This window comes from Elgaria multicarinata, chromosome 3, assembly GCF_023053635.1.
Source record: "Elgaria multicarinata webbii isolate HBS135686 ecotype San Diego chromosome 3, rElgMul1.1.pri, whole genome shotgun sequence".
NCBI lineage: Eukaryota > Metazoa > Chordata > Lepidosauria > Squamata > Anguidae > Elgaria > Elgaria multicarinata.
In genome coordinates, this window is record NC_086173.1 from 145,681,822 (window position 1) to 145,703,869 (window position 22,048).

At 42.3% G+C, this 22,048-nt stretch overlaps 1 protein-coding gene across 1 annotated transcript; it reads right to left on the reverse strand.

Annotated features, from left to right (window-relative positions):
* Positions 1 to 832: 832 nt before the first annotated feature.
* Positions 833 to 17,546, reverse strand: LOC134395491 (L-amino-acid oxidase-like). The gene is made up of 8 exons (XM_063121654.1): positions 17,355 to 17,546; positions 16,133 to 16,685; positions 9,818 to 10,032; positions 8,416 to 8,522; positions 6,517 to 6,718; positions 5,794 to 5,847; positions 3,995 to 4,128; positions 833 to 1,637 (listed from the first exon to the last, which is right to left on the reverse strand). The coding sequence occupies exons 1-8, from the start codon at positions 17,544 to 17,546 to the stop codon at positions 833 to 835; spliced, it is 2,262 nt and encodes a 753-aa protein (XP_062977724.1).
* Between the last annotated feature and the right edge of the window lie 4,502 nt (positions 17,547 to 22,048).

Below are 22,048 nucleotides of genomic sequence, written 5' to 3' on the forward strand. Positions count from 1 at the left end.
AAGCAACAAAAGTAAGAATGAATGAACTTAATTTCAGATACATTGAATGTCTCAGTTGTACTTTATTCCAGTGATTTTAACATTAAGATGTTATGTAGAACAGGTTTGTATTAATTGTGTGCTGTGAAATCAGACCTGTGACCAAGGCCATGTTTGGGTGGGCACGCCTCCTTGGGGGCTGGACATGTTGGTGGGCATGCCCCTTTGGGGGCTGGATACGTTGGTGAGCCTGTTCCTTTGGGGGCTGGACATGTTGGTGGGCATGCCACTTTGGGGGCTGGACATGTTGGTGGGCATGCCACTTTGGGGGCTGGACATGTTGGTGGGCATGCCACTTTGGGGGCTGGACATGTTGGTGGGCACGCCACTTTGGGGGCTGGACATGTTGGTGGGCATGCCACTTTGGGGGCTGGACATGTTGGTGAGCCCGCTCCTTTGGGGGCTGGATATGTTGGTGGGCATGCCCCTTTGGGGGCTGGACATGTTGGCAGGCACGCTCCCTTGTGAACAGCCATGTTGTCCTCCTTTTTGGTTTCCAAAATATGGTCACCCTACCTAACTAGTGCCAAATAGAGGGTTTAATCCAGATCTTTCTGTTTGTCTGCCATTCTGCCTATTCTTTATAACCAGTTTGTTTTTCTCCTTTTTGCTTGTTTGTTTACATGCAGCCTTCTGTGATTTCTTATCCAAAGCACCAACCAAGTCCATACCTGCTTAACTTCAACAATCAGATGCCCCCAAATTTGGAGTCACCAACCAAGTCCACACCTACGTAACTTCAACAATGTGCAATATCAGATGCCCCTAAATTTGGAGTCAGTTTAGAGCCAAGTTAACCTTTATTCGTTTTTGGTCTCTGCTCTGAAGCAATATTGCACTCACTGTGAATATTACTTGCTGCCTTTATCGCAGATTTCATTGCACTGTCAATCCAAGCATGAGGATGAGCTGTATGCTCTCCTGCAAAATAGATCCTCCCTTCATTCTGGGACAATGCCTTAGAATAGTGGGTAAACTGGTACGGTGTGAAGATGCTGTAGGCTCCCACTGAATATTGGTCCAGGGCCCACTTCTTCACCACATGTTTGCCACAGACAGTTCGGAGATAATTTTTAGATACTTGGTGGATTTCCGCTAGGTCACCCATCACCACATCAATACACTTTTCATCAGTGAGTGGAACATAGAAATTGGCATCACCATTCCAAGTGTAGGAAGCCAGGAGTACCCCTGTCCCATTGGGAAAGTCATGGTTTGGATAATAAATCATTCGGGATGGGTGATCTGTGATTGACTTTCCACCGTGTATCCCATCTTTCTCCCAAAATTTCTCAGTGCAAACCAAGGCAATTTTAGTTGCACTTGCATAATTCAAGGACCGCAAAGCATGAGCCTTGGAAGTGGAAAGAGATGGTGCAAAATTGATGAGTCGTGTGGCTTTCGCTGCGGCTGTGATGAGGACATAGTCAGCAGTAAAGGTTGAAAGTACAGGTGTGGGTGACTGACGGTAAGACACTTTCACTTTTTTGCCTATGCGAAGTATCTTCTCCACTGTGCAGTTAAAATGAACTATCCCTGGCATCTCACGGAGGAAACCTTGAGGAAGTTGATCAAATCCACCTGTAATTTCTTCAAAACTGAACATGGGGGTGGGGGGGAGAAGGGAAGCAAATAACAATGTCATTTATTTTAGTGAATCTCAGAAGAATCTAAGTGGTGCTCAGTATTTTGAAGCCACTGACCATACAACACATGGGTCTGGATCCAGACTTTGTCATTCTTAGAGCAGATCTACGGAAATCAGTGGGACAAGTTAGTCATGACTATCTTAAATCCCATTGGTTTCAGTGGGTCTATGCTAAGAATCACTAAATCTGGATCCAACCCAATATCTACTATTTAGTTAATAAACACAAAATCAAAGTATGTTTTCAAAACAGCATGATTCTGTCCTTCATGGCTGCTGGGAAACATTTGAGTAGAAAGGAATTACGTGGTCTGCTCAGTGTATGGAGCGTTTCATTAAATATACCTATTTGTAAAAGCAACAACAATCTGGTAAGTCTCATTTGAGAAGACTAAAGGCTCATCTACGCCAAGCAGGATATTCCACCATGAAAGTGGTATATAAAAGGCAGGAGCCACACCAAGCAGGATATAATGGTATATGGTGTGTGTCAATGGGCCCCAACAGTTGTCCATGCACTTCAATACCGCTATAAAGCAATAGTGTGGCTCTTGCCTTTTATATACTGCTTTCATAGTACTATAATCTGCTTGGTGTAGATGAGCCCTGACTTTCAAACTTCCTACAACTCTGAGAAGTGCACAAAATAACACTGTTATGCTCACCCGGTTCTCCAACTGATGAGAGAACATGAGAGTCCAAAAAGAGCCATGCTGGATCAGACCCATAAATAGTCCAGCATTCTGTTGCCACAGTTGCCACCACGCAGGATGTGAGGACAAAAGTGCTTTCTCGGAGCATCATCAGAGGAGTGTTTTATTACACGCTCATTACTGCCCACTTACAGATGTTTGAGCATCCTTTAGACGACATTGTCCGCCTCCCACACACCTCCCACTCCTTCCACTTATTTTTCCATCGCAAGATAGACCCCTTTTAACCGGGTTTTTAAAATGTAATGCAGGGGTTCTTAACCTGGGGTCCATGGGCTTCAGGGGGTCCGTGAAAGTCAAATAAAAATTTATATTCACTATATTAAGGGAATCACTGGAGTTGATTTTTTAAATTTAAAACGCTGTATCTTTAAATACAGTTCCAGGAAGGGACAATGACCGGACATGAGCTGGAATGGGAACAATGTTGGGAGTTTTATATGACAGAATCTGTTCCCATTCCAGCACTTGTTTCTATCAAAACGAAAAGTCGAAATTGATTGGATGTCAAAGATGACATGCGTGTTACCTTGTCAAAGACCACTCCACAGTTGCATCTTATTCAAGCCAAACAACAACAACCTTCTCATTGAAATGAACTTTTGAGCAGAATTAAAGTTTTGTTTTGTTTAATTTGCACATGATGATTGTATTTCATTTTTGTATGGTGCGGCCATTAATTTTTGCATGAAAAAGAGTGAGAAACATATTTTTTTGTTAAGCTTGTTCACTTTATTCATACTTTGTGTATGTCATACACTGTATGAGGCAATCAATTTTCAATAAAATAAAGAATATTCATTGCATGCAAAGTTGTGTTTATGTGCTTATGCATTTTTCTAGGGAGGGGGTCCATAGCTTTCACCAGATTTTCAAAGGCGTCCATGACTCAAAAAAAGGTTAAGAACCACATTTCCTGCTGTGTGCAGGAAAAGTGGCGAAATAAAAACAGCCCCTGAATGGGCCACGAGGTCATTGCTGCATCCTCTTTCTCTTCCTATATAAAGAGACTGTCGCTATTATGGGACAGCAGCAGGAGGCCATAGCAACAGTAAGGAAACACTAAAATCCACCCATCTGATGATGCTCTCAGTCATGTTTCCCAGCAACTGGTATTCAGTGGTATATTGCCTCTGATTCTGTAGTCAGCATATAGACATCCTGACTAGTCAGCAATAAAGACTTTCCAGGAGTTTCCTTTCAGGGGTCTCTGGATTCTATAATATTTGTGTTGTTTACAAATATATAGGTTAAGTATAGGTAGAGGTGTCTTGGGATCAAGGCTCTTAAAGTTGGAAGGGACGCAGCAAGATCACTGACCCATTTTGTACAAAATAGCAGCAAAATGGGGGTTAATTATGAATATTAAACCCTCGATCAGGCCAAACAGAGATTTCTATGTGATATCTGAACCCAGACATTATGGGTTAATCATGGGTTAAACAACCCACAGGTAACCTACAATTAATATTTATGTTATCTATAAGTTGTTTAATCCATGATTAACCTATTAATTTAAATTTAGAAGTCATTCTTAAGCTCTCACATATGCACACACACAGAGGGAGAGAGAGAAAGAGAAAGAGACACTTACTTGTCTTTAGAGTAGATGAGATAATCCATGACAGAGTTTAGGAATGACGTATAAAACCCAGCATCTTCATTCAAGAGGTCACCGATCATATCAACAGCTCCTTTGCTCAGATTTCCTTCCTTAATCAGGTATTCCTAGTGCATGGGGAAAGGGAGCGAGAGAGTGGGGAAAATATTAGAAGATTTTAAAATTATTTTGCAACTCACTAAAAGAGTAATTCTATGGTCTTGGGGAGAGCATCTGAAGCACCATAGGAATGCTTGGAAGACCCGTTCCGAGGTCAAAGACAGTGCTCCGACCTTGAAAGGGGGAGTCAGAGATCTCACACACCCCTCTCCCACCCTTTGCAGCTGGTGCAGAAAGAACCACACCATCTGCCTGCTGAGGTCGGAAAATCAACCTCAGAGGTGGAAAGGGGTGTTCCAGGGGGCAAGGAGGGGAAGAGACCTGAGAGGCCAAGATACAAGTTATCCTAAGCATCCTCCAGCCTCCTTTCTTCCCCTTCTGAAGAGCCATCTCTAGAGAGGCAAAAATCCTGTCTACTGAAATTCAGGAAAGACAGAAGATGGGGAGGTGAAAATTGCCTCCACTATTCTTTTTACTCTACCGTCTTCAGTTCAGGAGGGCATAAGAGAATCTGGGAAGCCTCCACATTCGGAGGCTTCTGAGCAGCGAGGGCATAATGAAGAAAACCTTAGATTTTACTGATCTAATGGGGGATTTCCTCCCACACAAATGGTAGGATTTTCCTCAGGACCACAGTAGGAGGGGAAAGGGTAAAACTCCCTCTCCTCATGGCTGGCCCAACCATCTGGCAAAGTGTCTGCCTCAGGTGGCAGATGATAGGGGGCAAAGAGCAGAGGCAAGATATTGACGGGTGGAGGGACAGAGTTATGCCTGCCCTTCACCCCCTAAACTGGACTGTTGCCCTCAAATGTGGTGGAGGACACTGCCCCACCACCAGTGTTGTACTAAGATTTAACTGCCAGTTCAGTCGGCCTCTCTACATGGAATGGTTTGGGCACCATCTTGTCCTTTGCCTCAGGTAGTAAAATGTCTTTGGTTGACTAGATAGGCCTTTCCTTGCCTGCTCTGATCCCATTAATTATCAGCTCTCTTTGGACCAATAGAATTTGCATTTTTAAAACCTGCATATTAGATGCAACGACACATTTCTCAGCCTACTCTACCTCACAGGGTTGTTGTGAAGATAAAATGTAGAGGAGGACTATCTAAGCCACCTTGAACTCTTTGCAAGAGGGAAAAAAGGAGGCATACAAATGTATTAATAAAGAGACAAATAAATAAAATGTAACATTATATCTAGATGTGGCACTATTATTATTATTATTATTATTATTATTATTATTATTATTATTATTATTATTATTATTATTTTGTCCTGGCTTTTAAGGTGCAATTCTACATGTTTAAACAGGAAAAAAGTCCTACGACTCCTAGCATTCCCCAGCCAGCCCTCATGTCTTGGAGATGAATGCTGGGTGTTGCAGGAATTTTTACTGTCTAAACATACATAGGATTCCACCCTTGACTGATTTATGATGCTGATGAGGGTTGTAAAAATTCTGTTACTGTTGTTATTATTGATGTATTTTAATTTTTCTTAATATTTTTTATTTATTCTGGTTGTTTTAACTGTTAGGAACTGCATCAAAAATGGTGGTGGTGGGATCTAGAAGACAGGAGATTTTTAAAAAGAAAAGAAAGCTCTCTCTGAAAAAGACTGTGAGATTTTTCATTTTGTGTGAGACATAAGTGGGTGAAGCTACTTCTCTTACCTTAGTGGAGAATGAGTCATATTTTTCTTTCAGAAGTGTACAGTTTGTTGTAACCTGTGTAGGAGGAACCAGACAGATGGATGTAAAGGACTAACCATAGCAAAAACTGAATAAAAACAAAAGTTGGAAAAAAAATCTGTGCAATTAGATTGCACATGACCATATTTGCCATTGATATTGCTTGTTTTATTGTAAGGTAAGTCAACATCATTACCCCCAACGTTTTGCTGAGGCGGATGGTGAACTGCCTCCAGGAACAAAGGGAGAACAATCCTAGGGCCCCTAGACAGGGTCTGTGGGGCTATATGGTTTTTCAGGTTTCTGGAACTGAGGCTGGAAACAGTGCTCTGATCTCGGACCAAGGAGTCCAAGCTCCCCTCCTGCTCCCTCTCATAGGTGGCGCAGAGAGAACCACTGGCTGCCTCTACAAGTTCACAAATGTGAGCTCAGAAAGTAGAGGGCAGTTCAATGGGCTCAAAGGGGGGGGAGACCTGGGTAGCCAGCTTATGAAGAATCCTCTGGCCACCCCAGCCTCCTTCCCTCCCGCTCATCAGAGCCCCAGCTAGGCGGGCAAAATCTCCCATCTAGCAAAAATGCAGATTTGGAAGCTGACAGGCATCTGAATAGGATTGTGCCTTCAGTGACTTTGCACCTCATACTACTACATTAGATCTATGTCTGCTTGTTCATTTGGTTCCTGCTTCACAGCCTATGTATTCATACCTTGTCCAGTGTCTCCTGAAAAAGTGTGTCCGCAGACTTCCCCCGCTCGCTGGGATTAACTTGGTACCTGAAGAGTCCAGAGTTTTCACTGACGTCTGCTACCTTGCGTCGGACATTTCTAACCAAATACCAGGCATTCTTGTCAACCTGAGTGAAGGGGTTTAGACTGAGATTGAATTTGCTGAGGAATTCACGGACAATTCTGAAGGCGGAAGGAAAATTAACAAATTATTTATTTGTAAGAACACAAGACAAGTCCTGCTGGATCAGGCCAAGACCATGCTAGTCCAGCATTCTGCTTCCCACAATGGGCAGGCAGTTGCTTCTTGGGAATTCTTCATGCAGGAGGGCAGGTTGTTTCCCAATAACTGGCAGGTAATATATAGCAGTATACTGCCCTGCAGGTAGTATATAGCCACCGACAGACCTATCCTTTATGCATTTGTCAAATCCCCCTTTAAAGCAGTCTAAAACAGTAATCCTATTGTCCCAATACAGGATCCCAAAGGCATAATAATAATAATAATAATAATAATAATAATAATAATAATAATAATAATAATAATAATAATCCCTGCAAGGATGTGGGCTGGCCTATATGATGGTGGGCCACTGCTACAATAAACAAACCACTGCGCTTTTGCTGTTTTGGGGTGGTGGCAGCTAATCCCAGTGAAGCAGCAAAAGCGCAGTGTTTCTGATGGCAGGGCTCGCCCCCTGCCCTCTGCCCAGGTGGGCAGTGACCAATCAGGGGTCATCATCCACTTGGCCACACCTCCACCACGACTCTGGAGTGAGGAAAGATGGCAGATGCACCTTGTTCCAGAGAAAAAAGTTGTAAGTCCCCAACTTTTTTTCTCCGCAGCTTCACCAAAAAGCCTCACGATGGCTGCGAAGGTAGCTGCTGTGCTGTATAATTGACACAGTACCACTGCGCACCCACCCTGGGACTTTCTGTGCCTATAGACAGCCCCATAGACAGAGTTCCAACCTTGGAAGGTTTTTCCCCAATATCAAAGCCCCCCTCCTGGCTCCACCCAGCCACCAAGGATGTTTCTGTGCTGGTTCTCCTACAAGTTTGGAGGCTGGTGACTCCTATGTCAGTGGGGCAATAAATCCACTCTGGGTTTCAGTCAGACACAGTCAGAATCCTAAAGGAGCTATCCAAGGTGCTGAACCCATTGGGTGGATAGAATTCAGCACCTTGGATAGTTCATGTTCAGTTCTGTCTGCAAATAAGAGTGGAATTACTGCCCTGCTGACATAGGCCCTTCACTGGTCAGCATCCCAGCCACGTAGAGGTGGGAGAGGAAATGGGCATTTCAGGAATGTGTTGGTGGATGATGAGGGAATAACTGAGGTTCTGAAGGATCTTAAGCCCTCCTAGATCAGGAGAACTACCACCACCTCATCCCTAGGAAACAAGAGTATGTCTAAATGTTTCCCTCTCATTGTCAGCAATGGAAGGGAATGAGTTTTCTTCTGACTATAAAGAGAAGAAAAATAGGCAAAGGGCATGGCTAGACAAGGGGGCTGGAGGGGGATGATCTTGCAATTTTATGATCACAAGATTGTCCCTCTTGTCTACATATGGCATACGATGTCCCAGGAGGAAGAGGATGTCATGCCCGCCATTTTGGATTTTATTTAAAGGAAAATGAGTGCACGAGCGCTCAAACGAAACAGTAACTGTAATGCGCATACTCATTATTTATATTTACTTTGATAGGTAATTTATATCATTTTACCAACATTATATCAAAAAATCCCATGGAACATTTAACCCGGCAGCAGTTATTAAACCATATTTCACACTGCAATTTTACTTGGGTTTTGTGCAAGAGATTCAAAGTTGAGTTTGCAGGACGGGATGGAGAGATCCCTTTATGCTAACCTTACCTGTGGTTTTTGGGCAAACGCATAGGCCCCAAATCCATATACCAATCTTCTTCTCGGTGTGTCTTTATCCGCCCTCCCACACGATCACTGGCTTCCAGAATCACAATCTAGACGGGGGGAAATGTTGTTGGATATGGTGGCCACTTATGCATTGCTGAAAAACTGGGAATGCCTCACCAAAAAGGAGAAGCAGATTTGCATAAAAGTTGTATGTGTTAATTTAGATGCAAATTTGGAAACAATGACTAGAATTCAAATATAAATATAATGCAGCACACCATAGTGGAGAAGGCTGTAGCCAGGTGTCCTGTGTGCTGTCCAGGTGCTAAGTGTTGACAGGCAACTTCTGTTCTCCCTTCTTGTTTCTCCTTGGCCTGGTTTTTATGCACACTGGTAGCACAGAAGCTTCTGCAGTACAGATCCTTCCCGTGCCACCAGGATAATATAAGACACATAATATGGGGGTTGCTATGGCTGCCACACTTGCAATGTAATGCAAAAGGGAGGCTTTGAGTCTAGCGTAAAGTCTCCTTGCTAAGTCAAACCAAATTTCCGTTTTCCTTCCATTTCCTTTCTTGTTGCTTGAGGTGAATGACAAGATGGCACACACCCCATTCCATGCCCAGAAGCAAAGCAGATTGGCAGTGACTTCAATACAGCCTACAGGACAGAATGCTCCACCACACCTGATTGCAGCAGGCTACCTTACAGGGTATGGGACAGGGATCAGGTAACAGAGAGACATTGCCACCACTGGGCACTGGCTCAGGAGGATGGGACCAGTCAGGGGGCTCAGGTAGAACAGCCTGGGGGTGGGGGTGCCACCCCCAGCATCTGCTGCCTGAGGCAGCTACCTCATTCTGCCTCATCATAAGGCCAGCACATTTTCAACGTTCCATTGCTGGCTCCTCTCCCTAAGCAGGCGACATCAAAAATTCTCAGCCTCTCTCTCTCTCTCTCTCTCTCATTTTATTTGCTTTGCTTTGGATTACCCCAGGTAGATCAGGATATAATCCCTTTTTACAATTTAGGGCTCACAATCTAAGAAAATCAAAACCTCTAATGGCTGGTTCACAAACCAATGGCACTGGAAACTAGTTTTAAGCCTTTATAGTACTGATACAAATTTTATACATTTCCCTCCTCAGGGACCACCCCAATACATGCACACACAGGGGTGTGGGGGGGAGAGGGAGAATTATTTTTTCTCTGGCCCTTTCTACACCTAAGGGTTATCCCAGGAAAATGGAGGGATCGTCCCTGCCTGCTCCCGGGATCCCCTGTGTGTCATTTGGATGCACAGGGATGATCCCGGTACGATCCCCGGGGGAAAGGGCAGGTGTAGAAATGGCCTCTTTCAGTCTAAAGACCACTTGCTTCTCATCTGACTCAGTACAGTTACCCGATGTCCAGCATCCTTCAGTAATTTGGCAGCCGTGAGTCCACTTATTCCTGCCCCAACGATCACAATGGTCTTTGCCTTCGTGGCCTTTCCTAGCCCATATTTGGCAATGCCCAGCCATTTCTCATATTCAGGATCTTGGAAACACTCTTCTAGGTTGTCCATGGCATTTTCAGTGGTCAGCTCTGTCATGAGCAGTAAAAGTTGGAGCAGTACTAAAAGAAACAGGAGGGAAATAGGGGTTAATGGATTCCCCCAGCCCCATTATACTTCTACCATTCCAATATCCCTGCTTTGCTTGACTTCCAACAACATTTGAGAATTTCAACAAGTTGATAAAAGATAACAACAACAACAACAACAACAACAACAACAACAACAACAACAATAGTATTTCTTACCCACCACTCTGTTTGGATCAAGGCGGGACAATATTAAGTATAAAATACTGATTAAAAACATAGTATACATCGTTAAAGCATCCTAAAAACATCCTAAAGATTGCAAGTGGAGCCCTGCCCCCTTCTCAAAATGTTACAATGCAGAGGGCAGAAATCCAGGTGAGCCATTTCATTCCATCCTCCCCTCACCTGGTTTTTTGCCCCCACCACAACAGTTAGTCAGCATTGCATGCCAAGTGACCATGCTCAATCTTTATTGTTTTGGTGGGGTTCTTCATTTTGGATTTGGGGGTGGACACACTTGTGCCTATTCCCACCTACATTAAAATCTTGGATTTTTCCACCAATGTCTATGGGAAACTCTCCTTTGCTGGGGACATTTTAAATACCTTCTAAGTGTGAACCAGGAAATGACCTATCTAGATATTGAGATGGTTCTTTCTACCCCCTTTTTATCATTGTGTTTCTTCCTCCTTCCTCCTTTTTTTAAGCACTCAATTCCACTCCCCTACCCATCAGTTATATTTTTCTTTGCTCTATCAGCCAGTCCATGGACTTATGGGTCTCTTTTAGGTGCAGGTTCTCCTCTTTGGATGTTTGAATAAAGGACTTTGGGGTACCTGCAAACCTTAGGACTACCCCTAAGCCTGCCAATAACCCTGTTGATAATAACCTTTTCCCCTACAGCTAGATGAGCATGGAAAGACTTGGATTATAGAGGGAATACTCTAATAATAATTTTTAAAACTACCATCATCATCATCATCATCCCCATTTCCCAAATGGGTTGAACTGTGGAGTCCCACAAGGTTTCATTGTGCCCCCCCCCCATAGTCTTTAAAGGCACCAACTTGATGTTATTTATTTATTTATTTATTTATTTATTTATTTATTTATTTATTTATTACATTTTTATATTGCCCAATAGCTGAAGCTGTATGAAGCTGCTGGGTGAGGTCAACCAGGGATTTGGAGCAAGATGCCATCAGCACACTCTATTTCTCTTTATCTTCAGATTAAAATGAGGCTGTGGCTGCTTATTCACTACCGTGCCCAATTCGAGGCATTGGTGCTTACCTTTAACCTTTAACTCTATCAACAGCTTGGGGCCCAAATTTCTGAAGGAGTGCTGTTGCTACCCTGGAAAGCACCTGGCATAGTACTCTCTGAGAAGGCTGCAAAGGGGCAGGGTGGTGGTGGATCAGAACACCTGCCCCCCTTTCCAGGTCATAGGCTCCAGACGGGGATGCAAAAAAAAAAAATCCTATTGCCCCAGGGACGTTCTCCCAGGACCATAGGATTGTGCCCTAAGTCATTTTGATGGGGTGGGCGACAAAATACATTCACTAAATCAATCTACTCCAAAGAATTTGGGATCTAAAGTCAATTTTGGATGACACCAATTATTTGAGAGCAGATCATTCTGAGCTGAACTTTTCAAGCAACTCTGGAAAGGTACAGGCATTTTCTCAAAACCTACATTGCATTTACAGGCTTGATGAAAACCGTGTTCCTTCATTCATACTGGGTCAGACCAGTGGTCTATCTAGTCTATTCTGATGGCCAAAGATCTCAAGCAGATGTCTTCTTTAGCCCTTATCCCCAAGATCCTTTCTAAGGAGAGGTGCCCCTTTACAGCCACCACAGAAACTACTATGCCAGGTGCTTTCCAGGGCCACAACAGCACTCCTTCAGAAATTTCGGCTCCAAGCTATTAATAGGGTTAAAGGTAAGCACCAATGCCATGCCACTCAGCGACAAACTATTGTACATTCACAGCCTCACAACTACGTTTCAGAGGAAAAGAAAACACTTACAGAAGCGGTCCATGTAGGGCAGTTTAAGGGCAGTTTAAGGCTGCAAATGAACTCTCCCATTTTATAGAGACCAGTTACTGAGAGGGCAGTGTGGTATGAATCCAGGAAAACTGGTTGTGACACCTGAAAAATTTCCACTGACAGACTTTCTAACAATTACGCAGTTCCTTCCCCAGAGGCCATCTCCCAGGAGGTGACATTATGTATGATGATACTGTAAGGTCCTTCAAAAAAAAATACTGTGCAATGCGTTCCTATGAGTCAGTGAATGTTTCATTTTAAGAGTATGACAGCCTAAGAATGCAAACCCAGGTTACGTCTCACAGCCTGGTAGCAGAGAATGTATTCTGCTCTGTAAGGGTCTACTTGAATATGATGCAACACTTCTAACACACACTTTTTATTCTTCTTAAGCAAGTGAAGTAGGACAGCTGGCCACCCTGCTCAATATCCTTGCAACCTCGGCAAAGGGAAGACTGCCTCTCAGTCTATGTTTTCACAGGGACATCATGCCCAAGGACCTCTACTTCCCTTACTCGGCTTCGTCCTTTTTCTTCTGCTGCCCCTTACGCCTGGAACGCTCTTCCAGAACACTTGAGAACTACAAACTCAATCACAGCTTTTAAAACTCAGCTAAAAACTTTTCTTTTCCCTATAGCTTTTAAATATTGAGTTTGTTCTGACTCTATACTGTCAGCTTCACCCTACCCAGTGCCTGTTTACACTTCCCTGTGCCTGTTTGCATTCTCTTTCCCTCCTTATTGTTTACTACAACTTTATTAGATTGTAAGCCTATGCGGCAGGGTCTTGCTATTTACTGTGTAATCTGTACAGCACCATGTACATTGATGGTGCTATATAAATAAATAAATAAATAAATAAATAAATAAATAAATAATAATAATAATAATAATGTTTTGTTTGGTTTCTTTAAGTATTACATTGGTCTTTAAGGGAGAGATGACTGCAGCAGAAATAAATTAAGCTTAGTTTGGAGATGAAACCCCATGAGCGTTGATTGATGCCACATTGATGGTGTTCTGGCCTGTATTTTTTTTAAGCAGTGAGGGCTCTGCTACACCTGTTTTTTTCAGGGTTGTCCCCATTTAATGTACATTTTAATCAAGCCTTTAGCTGAAAAACACACAAAGTTGCCTCATATAGACCACTGGGCCCGATCTACACATCGTTGCGGAGTCGCTTCCGTGCGCCTCGAGTGCGCCTGAAAGCTCCTCGAGACACATACCCTTACTTTTAAATCGCTGTTTCCCGCCTTTTGAGTGGTGTTATTTACTCCGTCTTAAGTCAATTTAAGGCGTTCCTTCTTCCAACGTGTGTAGCATTTCTTCGCTGTTTCCTCACCGCCCCGCACCACCCGTCTTATTTTGTTGGCTTTCCACTTCCGTTAACATTTCCGGTGTGAACAGCAGCGTCCATGTTTTTTTTTTTTAATTTTTAAATTTATTTATTAAACTCCATTTAACAAAGCAGTTTTTTAAAAAGTTAAAAATATATATAAAAACTTACAAGTCAAACAGCGTTTCTAATAAATACACAAACACGATTTCTGTAGTTGCCGAACCGAGCTTGTTTCCTTCAATTTACTGTGGTCAGAGGAAGATTTGTTAAACCAGAGTTGGATGCCACATCTGTACCATTGATGTAATTGAGAAAAGGAGACCATATTTCATTGAATGGGTCATAGCTAAGTTGGCCCGACGAGACTCTGCGGTGGTAGGTTAATTTTTCAGAGCAGGCTATATCCCACACTTTCCCTGCCCAACGCTCTAAACCCCTCCCTTAACCATAAAGAATTGGTAGTTATCCTCCTTACGGCAGCTCGTTTAGAAATCGCCGAACACTGGAAGGATCCGAAGGGCCCTACACTCACTGGATGGACAGCAGCGTCCATGTTAAATCTTCTCCTTTCCCGCGTGCAAGGAGAGGTGAGGTAGGTTTTATTTGTCTTATTCCTTTCTTCTTTTTCCTTTCCAATTTTTAATTTATTTTAAAGTTAATGTTATTGATGCGCACGTGTGCACATTCGTGTAGTGTTAATCTATATTTTAAATATTTGAGTCTACTGTGTTAAAAGTAATTATCCAACCCACAAATCTGGCATGAACAGCAGCATCCATGTTTAATCGTCTCCTTTCCCACGCGCGAGGAGAGGTGTATTGTTTTCTCAGTAACGTATTTCTTTCTGAGCAATGTCGATGTTTTTATGTCTGATGAAGAATGCATGCTCTTTTTAATGTATTCTTCCCCTCCCTCATGCCATAATTTATTTAACTATAATGTGGAAACCAATGTTTACTTATGGATTGAAATTTTTGTCCAGAAAATATGCTATTTAGTAAAGTCTCCCACCCACCCCACCATTCTTAGCATTAACCTTTTGCATGCATTTGTTCTTAAAAGAACTGCTTTTCCTCACTGGTCAATTTCATTTTATTTCTTTATGTTAGAAGGGATATTTTCGTAAGTTTGCCCCCCACACCCCCCACACCCTTCCTTACATTACTCTTTCTCAAGCATTTGTTCTTAATAGAACTGCTTTTTCTCACTGGTCAATTTCCTTTTTCTTTCAATCACAGTGTTCGTTGTTGGCTGCTGAACTGTATATTTATATGTTAGAAGTGATATTTCAGTCCAGGACATTTCCTATTCTGGTAAGTCCCGTCCCCCACACTCCTCCACCCCCAACCTTCCTTGCATTTCCCTCATGCTTGTATTTGTTCTTCGTATATCTGATTACAGTTGTATGAGGACAGCTAATCTAAATACATTACTTATATAAGTTTATGATAGTTAATAGTTCTTTTAAAATATAAAATAAGTCCCTTCTGTTAGCAATACTCCTTCGTTATCAATGACCTAACATTAGACCAAATAAAAGGAGATGAAGAGTTACAGCATGATTTATATTTATTAATTAATAATTAAATCCAAATTTTTATTCTTCATAATTCCTAGATCAAACTCAATTTGCACTGTGAGAATGGCAAGTGGCAGTAAGGAGCGAGGCAGCTCCTGGCTCAACCCAGAAATTCTGGATTTGCTTGACGTATGGGGGAGGGGGAAGAAAAAATACAGGAGCAACTGAGGGCAAGCCATCGGAACATTGATTCTTTTGAACTGATAGCTCAGGAACTACAAAACAGGGGTCACAACCAAACAGCTGTAGAGTGCAGGAGCAAAAGCAAAGCAATGAGACTTGAATATCGTAGAGTGGTGAGAAACAGTGCAAAGTCAGGTAACAATGCAACCACCTGTCCCTACTTCTCACAGCTGCACAGCATCCTCAGGGGTGATGCTACTATTAGACTGAAGCGTGTAGTATCAAGTTTACAAATTACAAGGACCATGGTCTCATCATGCAGCTCATCAGGAAGTTCCTTGAATATGAGTTATGGTTCCTCACAGGGAAACGATAATCTTCCTGTTGAAACTTTAAATACTGAGAACCTTAACAATGGTGAGTAATGGCAGTGGTATTCCTGTATTTATCTTAAGTAAAACAAAGGTTAACATTAACAAAGTATCTATAAGATTGAAATAGCATACCTGTGACCTTTTATTGTAAGTGCCATCATTTTAACACTATAAATGTATAGATATTTTGCTAACCCTAATCAATGTTACTAAGGTAAACTATTTATTAACTTAACGTTTTCTTTACTATTCACAGATGAACAGGTCAGCATGGATTCAGATCCAAATATTAGCTCTACATTGACAGACCAAGAGCAAGCACCAAGTACTGTGGATCAAGGTCTGCATATGTTAAAGATAGGTGGCCAAAGAATTGGGCTTTCAGACTGTTAAGGCTTGGGTTGCATTGGCTGCGAGTAATCATTCCTTTGACAATGCAATAATAGTGATTAATAGTGATTTTTCTCACATTTTTAATATTCTAAACAGAGAGCTTCTCAACTCCCTTCTCAACTCCCTATTATGCCACAAGTATGTACAAATAGCATCCCTAACTTTGATTCCCTTGGCTCCACGCTCGTTTTCATTATTAACATACAGTTGTCCTGGGGTCGCAAGTGTAACACGATTTAGCGGTCCGTCAGTATTTATGATTGCATAACCTCTGGATTCACAGATGTTGTGCAGAATTGTGCAAGCAGTAATTACTGAAGGAACATTTTCCTCCGCCACTTCCAGCTGACCGCTGAGGCACCTCCATCTGCTCTTCAGTCTCCCAAAGGCACGTTCGACAACGTTCCGGGCACGACTAAGGCAGTAATTGAAGTGAGCTTGCTGTGGGTCAAGGTTTCCACCATAGGGCTTCATAAGCCATTTCCGCAATGGATAAGCCCTGACAGCTACAATGAAAGGTGGCACTTCTACGTCCCCAATTCTCCATACATCAATGGAAGGGCAAAAAACTCCAGCATCCATTGCCTCAAAGAGGGATGAATTACAGAATACATGTGCATCGTGGTTTCTGCCACTCCACCCCACCTTGATATGGGTGAAACAGCCAGTGTGGTCCGTATCCCCCTGCAGTATCATTGAATAAAAGTTTTTTCGATTTGTGAAATCATTGCCTTGCCTAATCAGAGATACAATTTCAATATGCGTCCCATCACAGGCTCCACAAGAGCCATGAAATCCCAAAACTGCAAAGCCATCCATTACCTATAAAAAGGATTTTAAGACAATGTATTAACAAACAGGTATGTTTAAATTGAAATACATAGCAGTTCATCACACATGCGCACATGTGCATGCAACTTAGTTCCAAAGGAAAAAAAACACCTTCTTATACATAACAGTAGTTTGTTCGACACACATGCGCATGTGTGCATGCAACTTAGTTCCAAAGAAAAACAACCTTCCTATACATAACAGTAGTTCGTTCGTCACACATGCGCATGTGTGCGTGCAACTTAGTTCCAAAGGGAAAAAAATTACCTTCGAGAATCTCCCTGATAGACTGTGCGACGAAGAAGAACAAGCTCCAATGCCAAGCAAACTTCAACGAAGACTTCGCCAACTGTCGAGCGGCTAACCCCAAACTGCTCTGCGGCATTTTTATAGAACCCAGGGTTAGCCAGCTTCCAAACAGCAATGGCAACACGATTAGTGACGGAAAATGGCTCCCTCATGGCGGTCTGGTTCCTCTGTAGTGCTGGAGTAAGCTCAGCAACAATTTCAAACAGTGTTCCTCTACTCATCCTGAAGCTCTCTATCCACCTTTCATCATTCCATCCTTTCAGAACTAAATTCTCCCACCAGTCCTTGCTACTGGGACAGACTCAGTAGCATCTGAAAACATCAGGGAGACAAATGAACTCTGCCTAACACCAAAAAGTTGGTGTCCTCCTCAAGCTGCTGCAAGAAGAACATCCTCCGTCTGCGGTTAATTTTCATTATTCGGATGAGTTGCGCCCAGCGATGCATGTGCTCATCCTCGAGCACAGAGAGTGCTCGAAGAGCACATAGGAGTACATTTATCGAAGCAGCAATGGTGCTGACTAATTCTGTTTGGTTATCCATCGACTGTATCTTCTCCACAATGACCCAAACAGGGAATTGTGGGATTTGAGGAATTTTTTAAAAAGGGGGGAACAATGGAGAACGTCACAAGCATCGACCAAAGCCCGGCTATAATATACGCCCACTTGCAATGGAATGGACAGGATTTTAGAAGAGTGTGAACCAGTCCAAAGAAACGAAACGCAGTATATTTTAGAAAAAGCGTCAGAGACAGAAAAGAAAGGTGCGCTTCATTTAGGTGCATATAAAAAAACTGTGCACGGAAGCGACTTCGCAACGATGTGTAGATCGGCCCCATCTAAGCCAATGTTGTCTATACCAGGATTATTTAGTAGTGAAGATCTGATACATTTCTTACTGGACATTCTGAATATCATCACAATATAGATGCCATCAATATATCTACCATAGAAAGGTACTATGGATTACATGGATTATTATCTGGGATCAAGTGTTGTGCCTCCGTTTGGGATGGAATTTGGCTTCCTGTAACTTGAGCCCATTATTCCATGTCCTGAACTCTGGGAGGATCGAAAAGAGATCCTGGCCCTCCTCTGTGTGTCAACCTTTCAAATATTTGAAGAGTGCTATGATGTCTCCCCTCAATCTTCTCTTCTCCAGGCTAAACATGCCCAGTTCTTTCAGTCTCTCTTCATAGGGCTTTGTTTCCAGACCCCTAATCATCCTGGTAGCCCTCCTCTGAACACACTCCAGCTTTTCTGCATCCTTTTGAATTGTGGAGCCCAGAACTGGATGCAATACTCAAGATGAGGCCTAACTAGGGCTGAATAGAGAGGAACCAATAGCTCACCCTGTAATCACACCTGTAATTTTGCATAAATTGCCCCTTTATGGCCCCCATTTGCATAAATGGGCATTTATGAGAAAGGCTACACCACCATTTTTATGCAAAATGGCAGCTCTGCCTGGGATCGGGTGGCCGCAAGGGATCAGGCCATTTTTTGCTAATGAGCTGGTACATACTTCCATTCATACAGGGCATGACCCAAATATTTTATTCTGTCAATGGAAGGCATTCTGGATTTTTAATAAGTGAACACTGGCCTTAATGACAAATTTGATTTATTTCTTTTTTTTTAAGGAACATTTGTTTTTAATTACAAATGACAGTTTCTTCAAGTATAACACTAGTCTTTAAGGAATAAATCAAACCTTGTTCAGAACTACATTAAATTTTGAGACAGACTGGAATTTTTAAAGTTTAATGTTCTGTTAGTAAGAGTTATGTGTATATATATATAATATATGGTAGTTGGTATACATTTGATAATTATTGGTAGTTTGGTAGTTATTTGGTGTTGTTTTCAATTAATACATAGTAACAAAAGGGGTATAATTCTTTAGAAGGGTGTGGATGACTGGAGGAATTTTTGGCAATCACTGAAAAAAACCAGGAGGATCTTGGCTTCACAACCTCAATCAGAGTGAAACAAAAAGAAAGTTTTCTCCCAAGAATGTTGAACTTCTTCATACATTGACATTATTCCCAACACAGCGTCAATCATATCCTCTGTCCCTGCACATGCTGGTCATGCAACTGGGACTACCCTAATTACTTGCACCGTGATGCAAGTTGCGGTGTCATCCGAACATAGTGTGTGGTGCAGGCATAGTAACTTTTCACTCACTACAGCCCTTATTGCAAGCCATAGATTATAGGGTGAGTGAAAATTCACTACACCGGTAACGTGTGCCAGGTTCAGACAACACAACATCCCATGACAAAGTGCAGGTAATGAGGGTAATCCTGGTCACACAACCAGGTCAGGAGCAGAACAAACAGCCAAACGGCATTGTTTCCACTGCTGATCGTCTGAACCTGGTCACTGACTCAGCATAGTCAAAACAGAATTTTACTCACACTCTGCAGTTAACAGAGTTTGAGACACGAGTTCTATTGTGCATGTCAGTACAATGAAGAAGAAAGTAAATGTCACACACAGGTAGCAATTCAGCATAGTGCACAGTACATTCTACAATGTGGTGCGGGAAGAAGGATTATTTATTTTTTTATTTATTACATTCATATCCAGCCTTTTTTTCCTCATTAAGGATAAGGAACCCAAGGCAGCATACATAATCCTCCTCCTCTCCATTTTATGCTCACAACAACAACCCTGTGAAGTAGGCTGGGCTGAGAGTCTGTGACTGGCCCAAAGTCACCCAGTGTTAGGGTGACCATATGACCGGATTTTGACCGGATTTGTCCGGGTTTTTGATAACAAATCCGGGAGGGGGAGGGGTTAGGGTTAGGGTTAGAGCCGCTCTAATGGGAACTAACAAAAATGCTTATAACTCCGTCATTTTTTAAGATAAAGACATGAAACTTGGCACAATGGTAGCTCTTAGGGAGAGCTTTAGTCATACCAAATTTGAAACAGATCCATTCACCCATTGATTTTTTAGGAATTTTTTTAAAATTGAGGTTTTAAAATTATTATTTTTAAAATCGTCATTTTTAAAGTTAAGGAGATGAAACTTTGTACCATGATAGGATTTAGGTAGAGCTTTAGCCATACCAAATTTGAAACAGATCTGGGGCCAGTAGTAAACCCTGTTAACAACAACAGCAGCTTGCAATGAGTGAAGATACAGTCAGAAAAGATATTTGAGGGAAGGGGAGAATGTAACACAGAGTATAGCGAAAGCTTCAAAGTACAGCAAAACCTACAAAAGTAGGAGTGAGTGAAGTTAATTTCAGATACATTGAATCTTTCACTTGTTCTTTATTTCAGTGATTTTAACATTAAGATGTTATGTAGAACAGATTTGTCTTAAATGTGTGCTTTAAAATCAGATATGTGACCAAGGCTATGTTCGGGTGGGCACGCCCCCTTGGTACTGGACACGCCCCCTTGGGGGCGACCATGTTGTCCTCCTTTTTGGTTTCCAAAATATGGTCACCCTACCCAGTGTGTTTCCATGGCTGTGTGGGTATCAGAACCCAGATCTCCCGACTCCCAATCCAACACTTTAGCCACTACACCACACTGGCTCCCACGATATCTGGCTGCCACTATATCTGTGTCCCAAGAAAAGAGAGTGTTAGCAGAACTCGGGCTACAGGTCTCTGAACCTGGAGCTAAAGATTTAATGTGTACCTGAACAAGGTGGGAGGGGATTGCTGGGATGTTTGTTTTCCCCTTTCCTGTCTCCTCCCCTCTACTTCCTTCTTCCTGTTGTTCCCTGCCTCATGGGTTGCTGACCACATGGCTGAACTGAACCATCCTACCCTAAAAGGAGAGTTGCTTATTCCTAAAATAAAGTTTCTTTCAAACCACTACTGGAGTGTTTCTTTTGTCGACACGCGCGGCTACTCACAGGGAGCTGATTCAGACAACAATAGAGAGAAGTTATATATGAGATCCAGTGGTGATGTGAGAGCCACTGTGGTGTAGTGGCAAGAGTGTTGGACTGGGAGTCAGGGAATCCAGGTTCTAGTCCCCACTTGGCCATGGAAGTTCACTTGGTGAGTTGCAACCTCTCAACCCAACCTACTTCACAGGGTTGTTGTTGTGAGGATAGAAATGGAAAGGAGAAGGATTGTGCATGTCGCCTTGGGTTCCTTGGAGGAAAAAAGGCATAATATAAATTATGTGAACCGCCCAGAGAGCTCCGGCTATTGGGCGGTATAGAAATGTAATAAATAAATAAATAAATAAATAAAATGCCTAGGCTAGATTTGACTTTTTTTCCAGTTTGCTGCCAAATTTGGCTGGCTTTACTCACAAATGGAGTTTGATTTAGGGAGGAAAATTATGTAAATGATTGGATTGAATGGGAAAATTAGAGCAGGATCTAGGTCATCTGGGGGTAAATTAATTGAATAAGAGAACTGATCTGAGTGACCTGGGGTGGACTGCAAATTAATTTCAGAATTTTGTGGGGTGATATGGATGGGAAATTAATTTGTCTCCAATGATGTCCAAATTCTAGTAATTTTCTCTACATTCAAATAGTTATCACCGAAGTTGCACATTCATGGATACAAATTTAATGAAAATTGGCATTCGCTTTGGTCCTCTTTTTCATTGGCTCATACCCTCCTTTTTGGCAATGCATAACCTAGGCCTTAGCTAGACCGAAGGTTTATCCCGGGATCGTCCCGGAGTCATCCCTGTTCATGTAAATGACACACAGGATATCTCGGGAGCAGGCAGGGATGACCTTGGGATAAACCTTAGATCTAGCTAAGGCCCTAGTTGTGAGAGGGGAGATCTATAAATCCACAGCAATGGGAGGACAAGATTCTGGCAGCCATCCAGAAACATTCAGATTTGAGTGGTGTGTTTTACCTGAGCTTTCCACATTCCCAGCAGCCACTCTTTCTGCTGCATCAAGCCATCATGAGAGGACAGGTTTTTGATGAATATCTATTTACATTGATGTACAGGTGATAAAGCATCAGCACTATTATGTCATCTGACAGGAACGTGAATAATAATAATAATAATAATAATAATAATAATAATAATAATAAC

What these genes read in the sequence shown, in the direction of transcription:
- LOC134395491 (XM_063121654.1), bottom strand. Translation starts at nt 17,546, where the DNA reads ATGGATAACCAAACAGAATTAGTCAGCACCATTGCTGCTTCGATAAAT. An exon ending in AGGAGGACACCAACTTTTTG is followed by an intron (nt 16,686 to 17,354) that starts GTGTTAGGCAGA and finishes TCCTTTTTATAG; the next exon opens with GTAATGGATGGCTTTGCAGT. An exon ending in CAACATCTGTGAATCCAGAG is followed by an intron (nt 10,033 to 16,132) that starts GTTATGCAATCA and finishes TGTTTCTTTTAG; the next exon opens with TACTGCTCCAACTTTTACTG.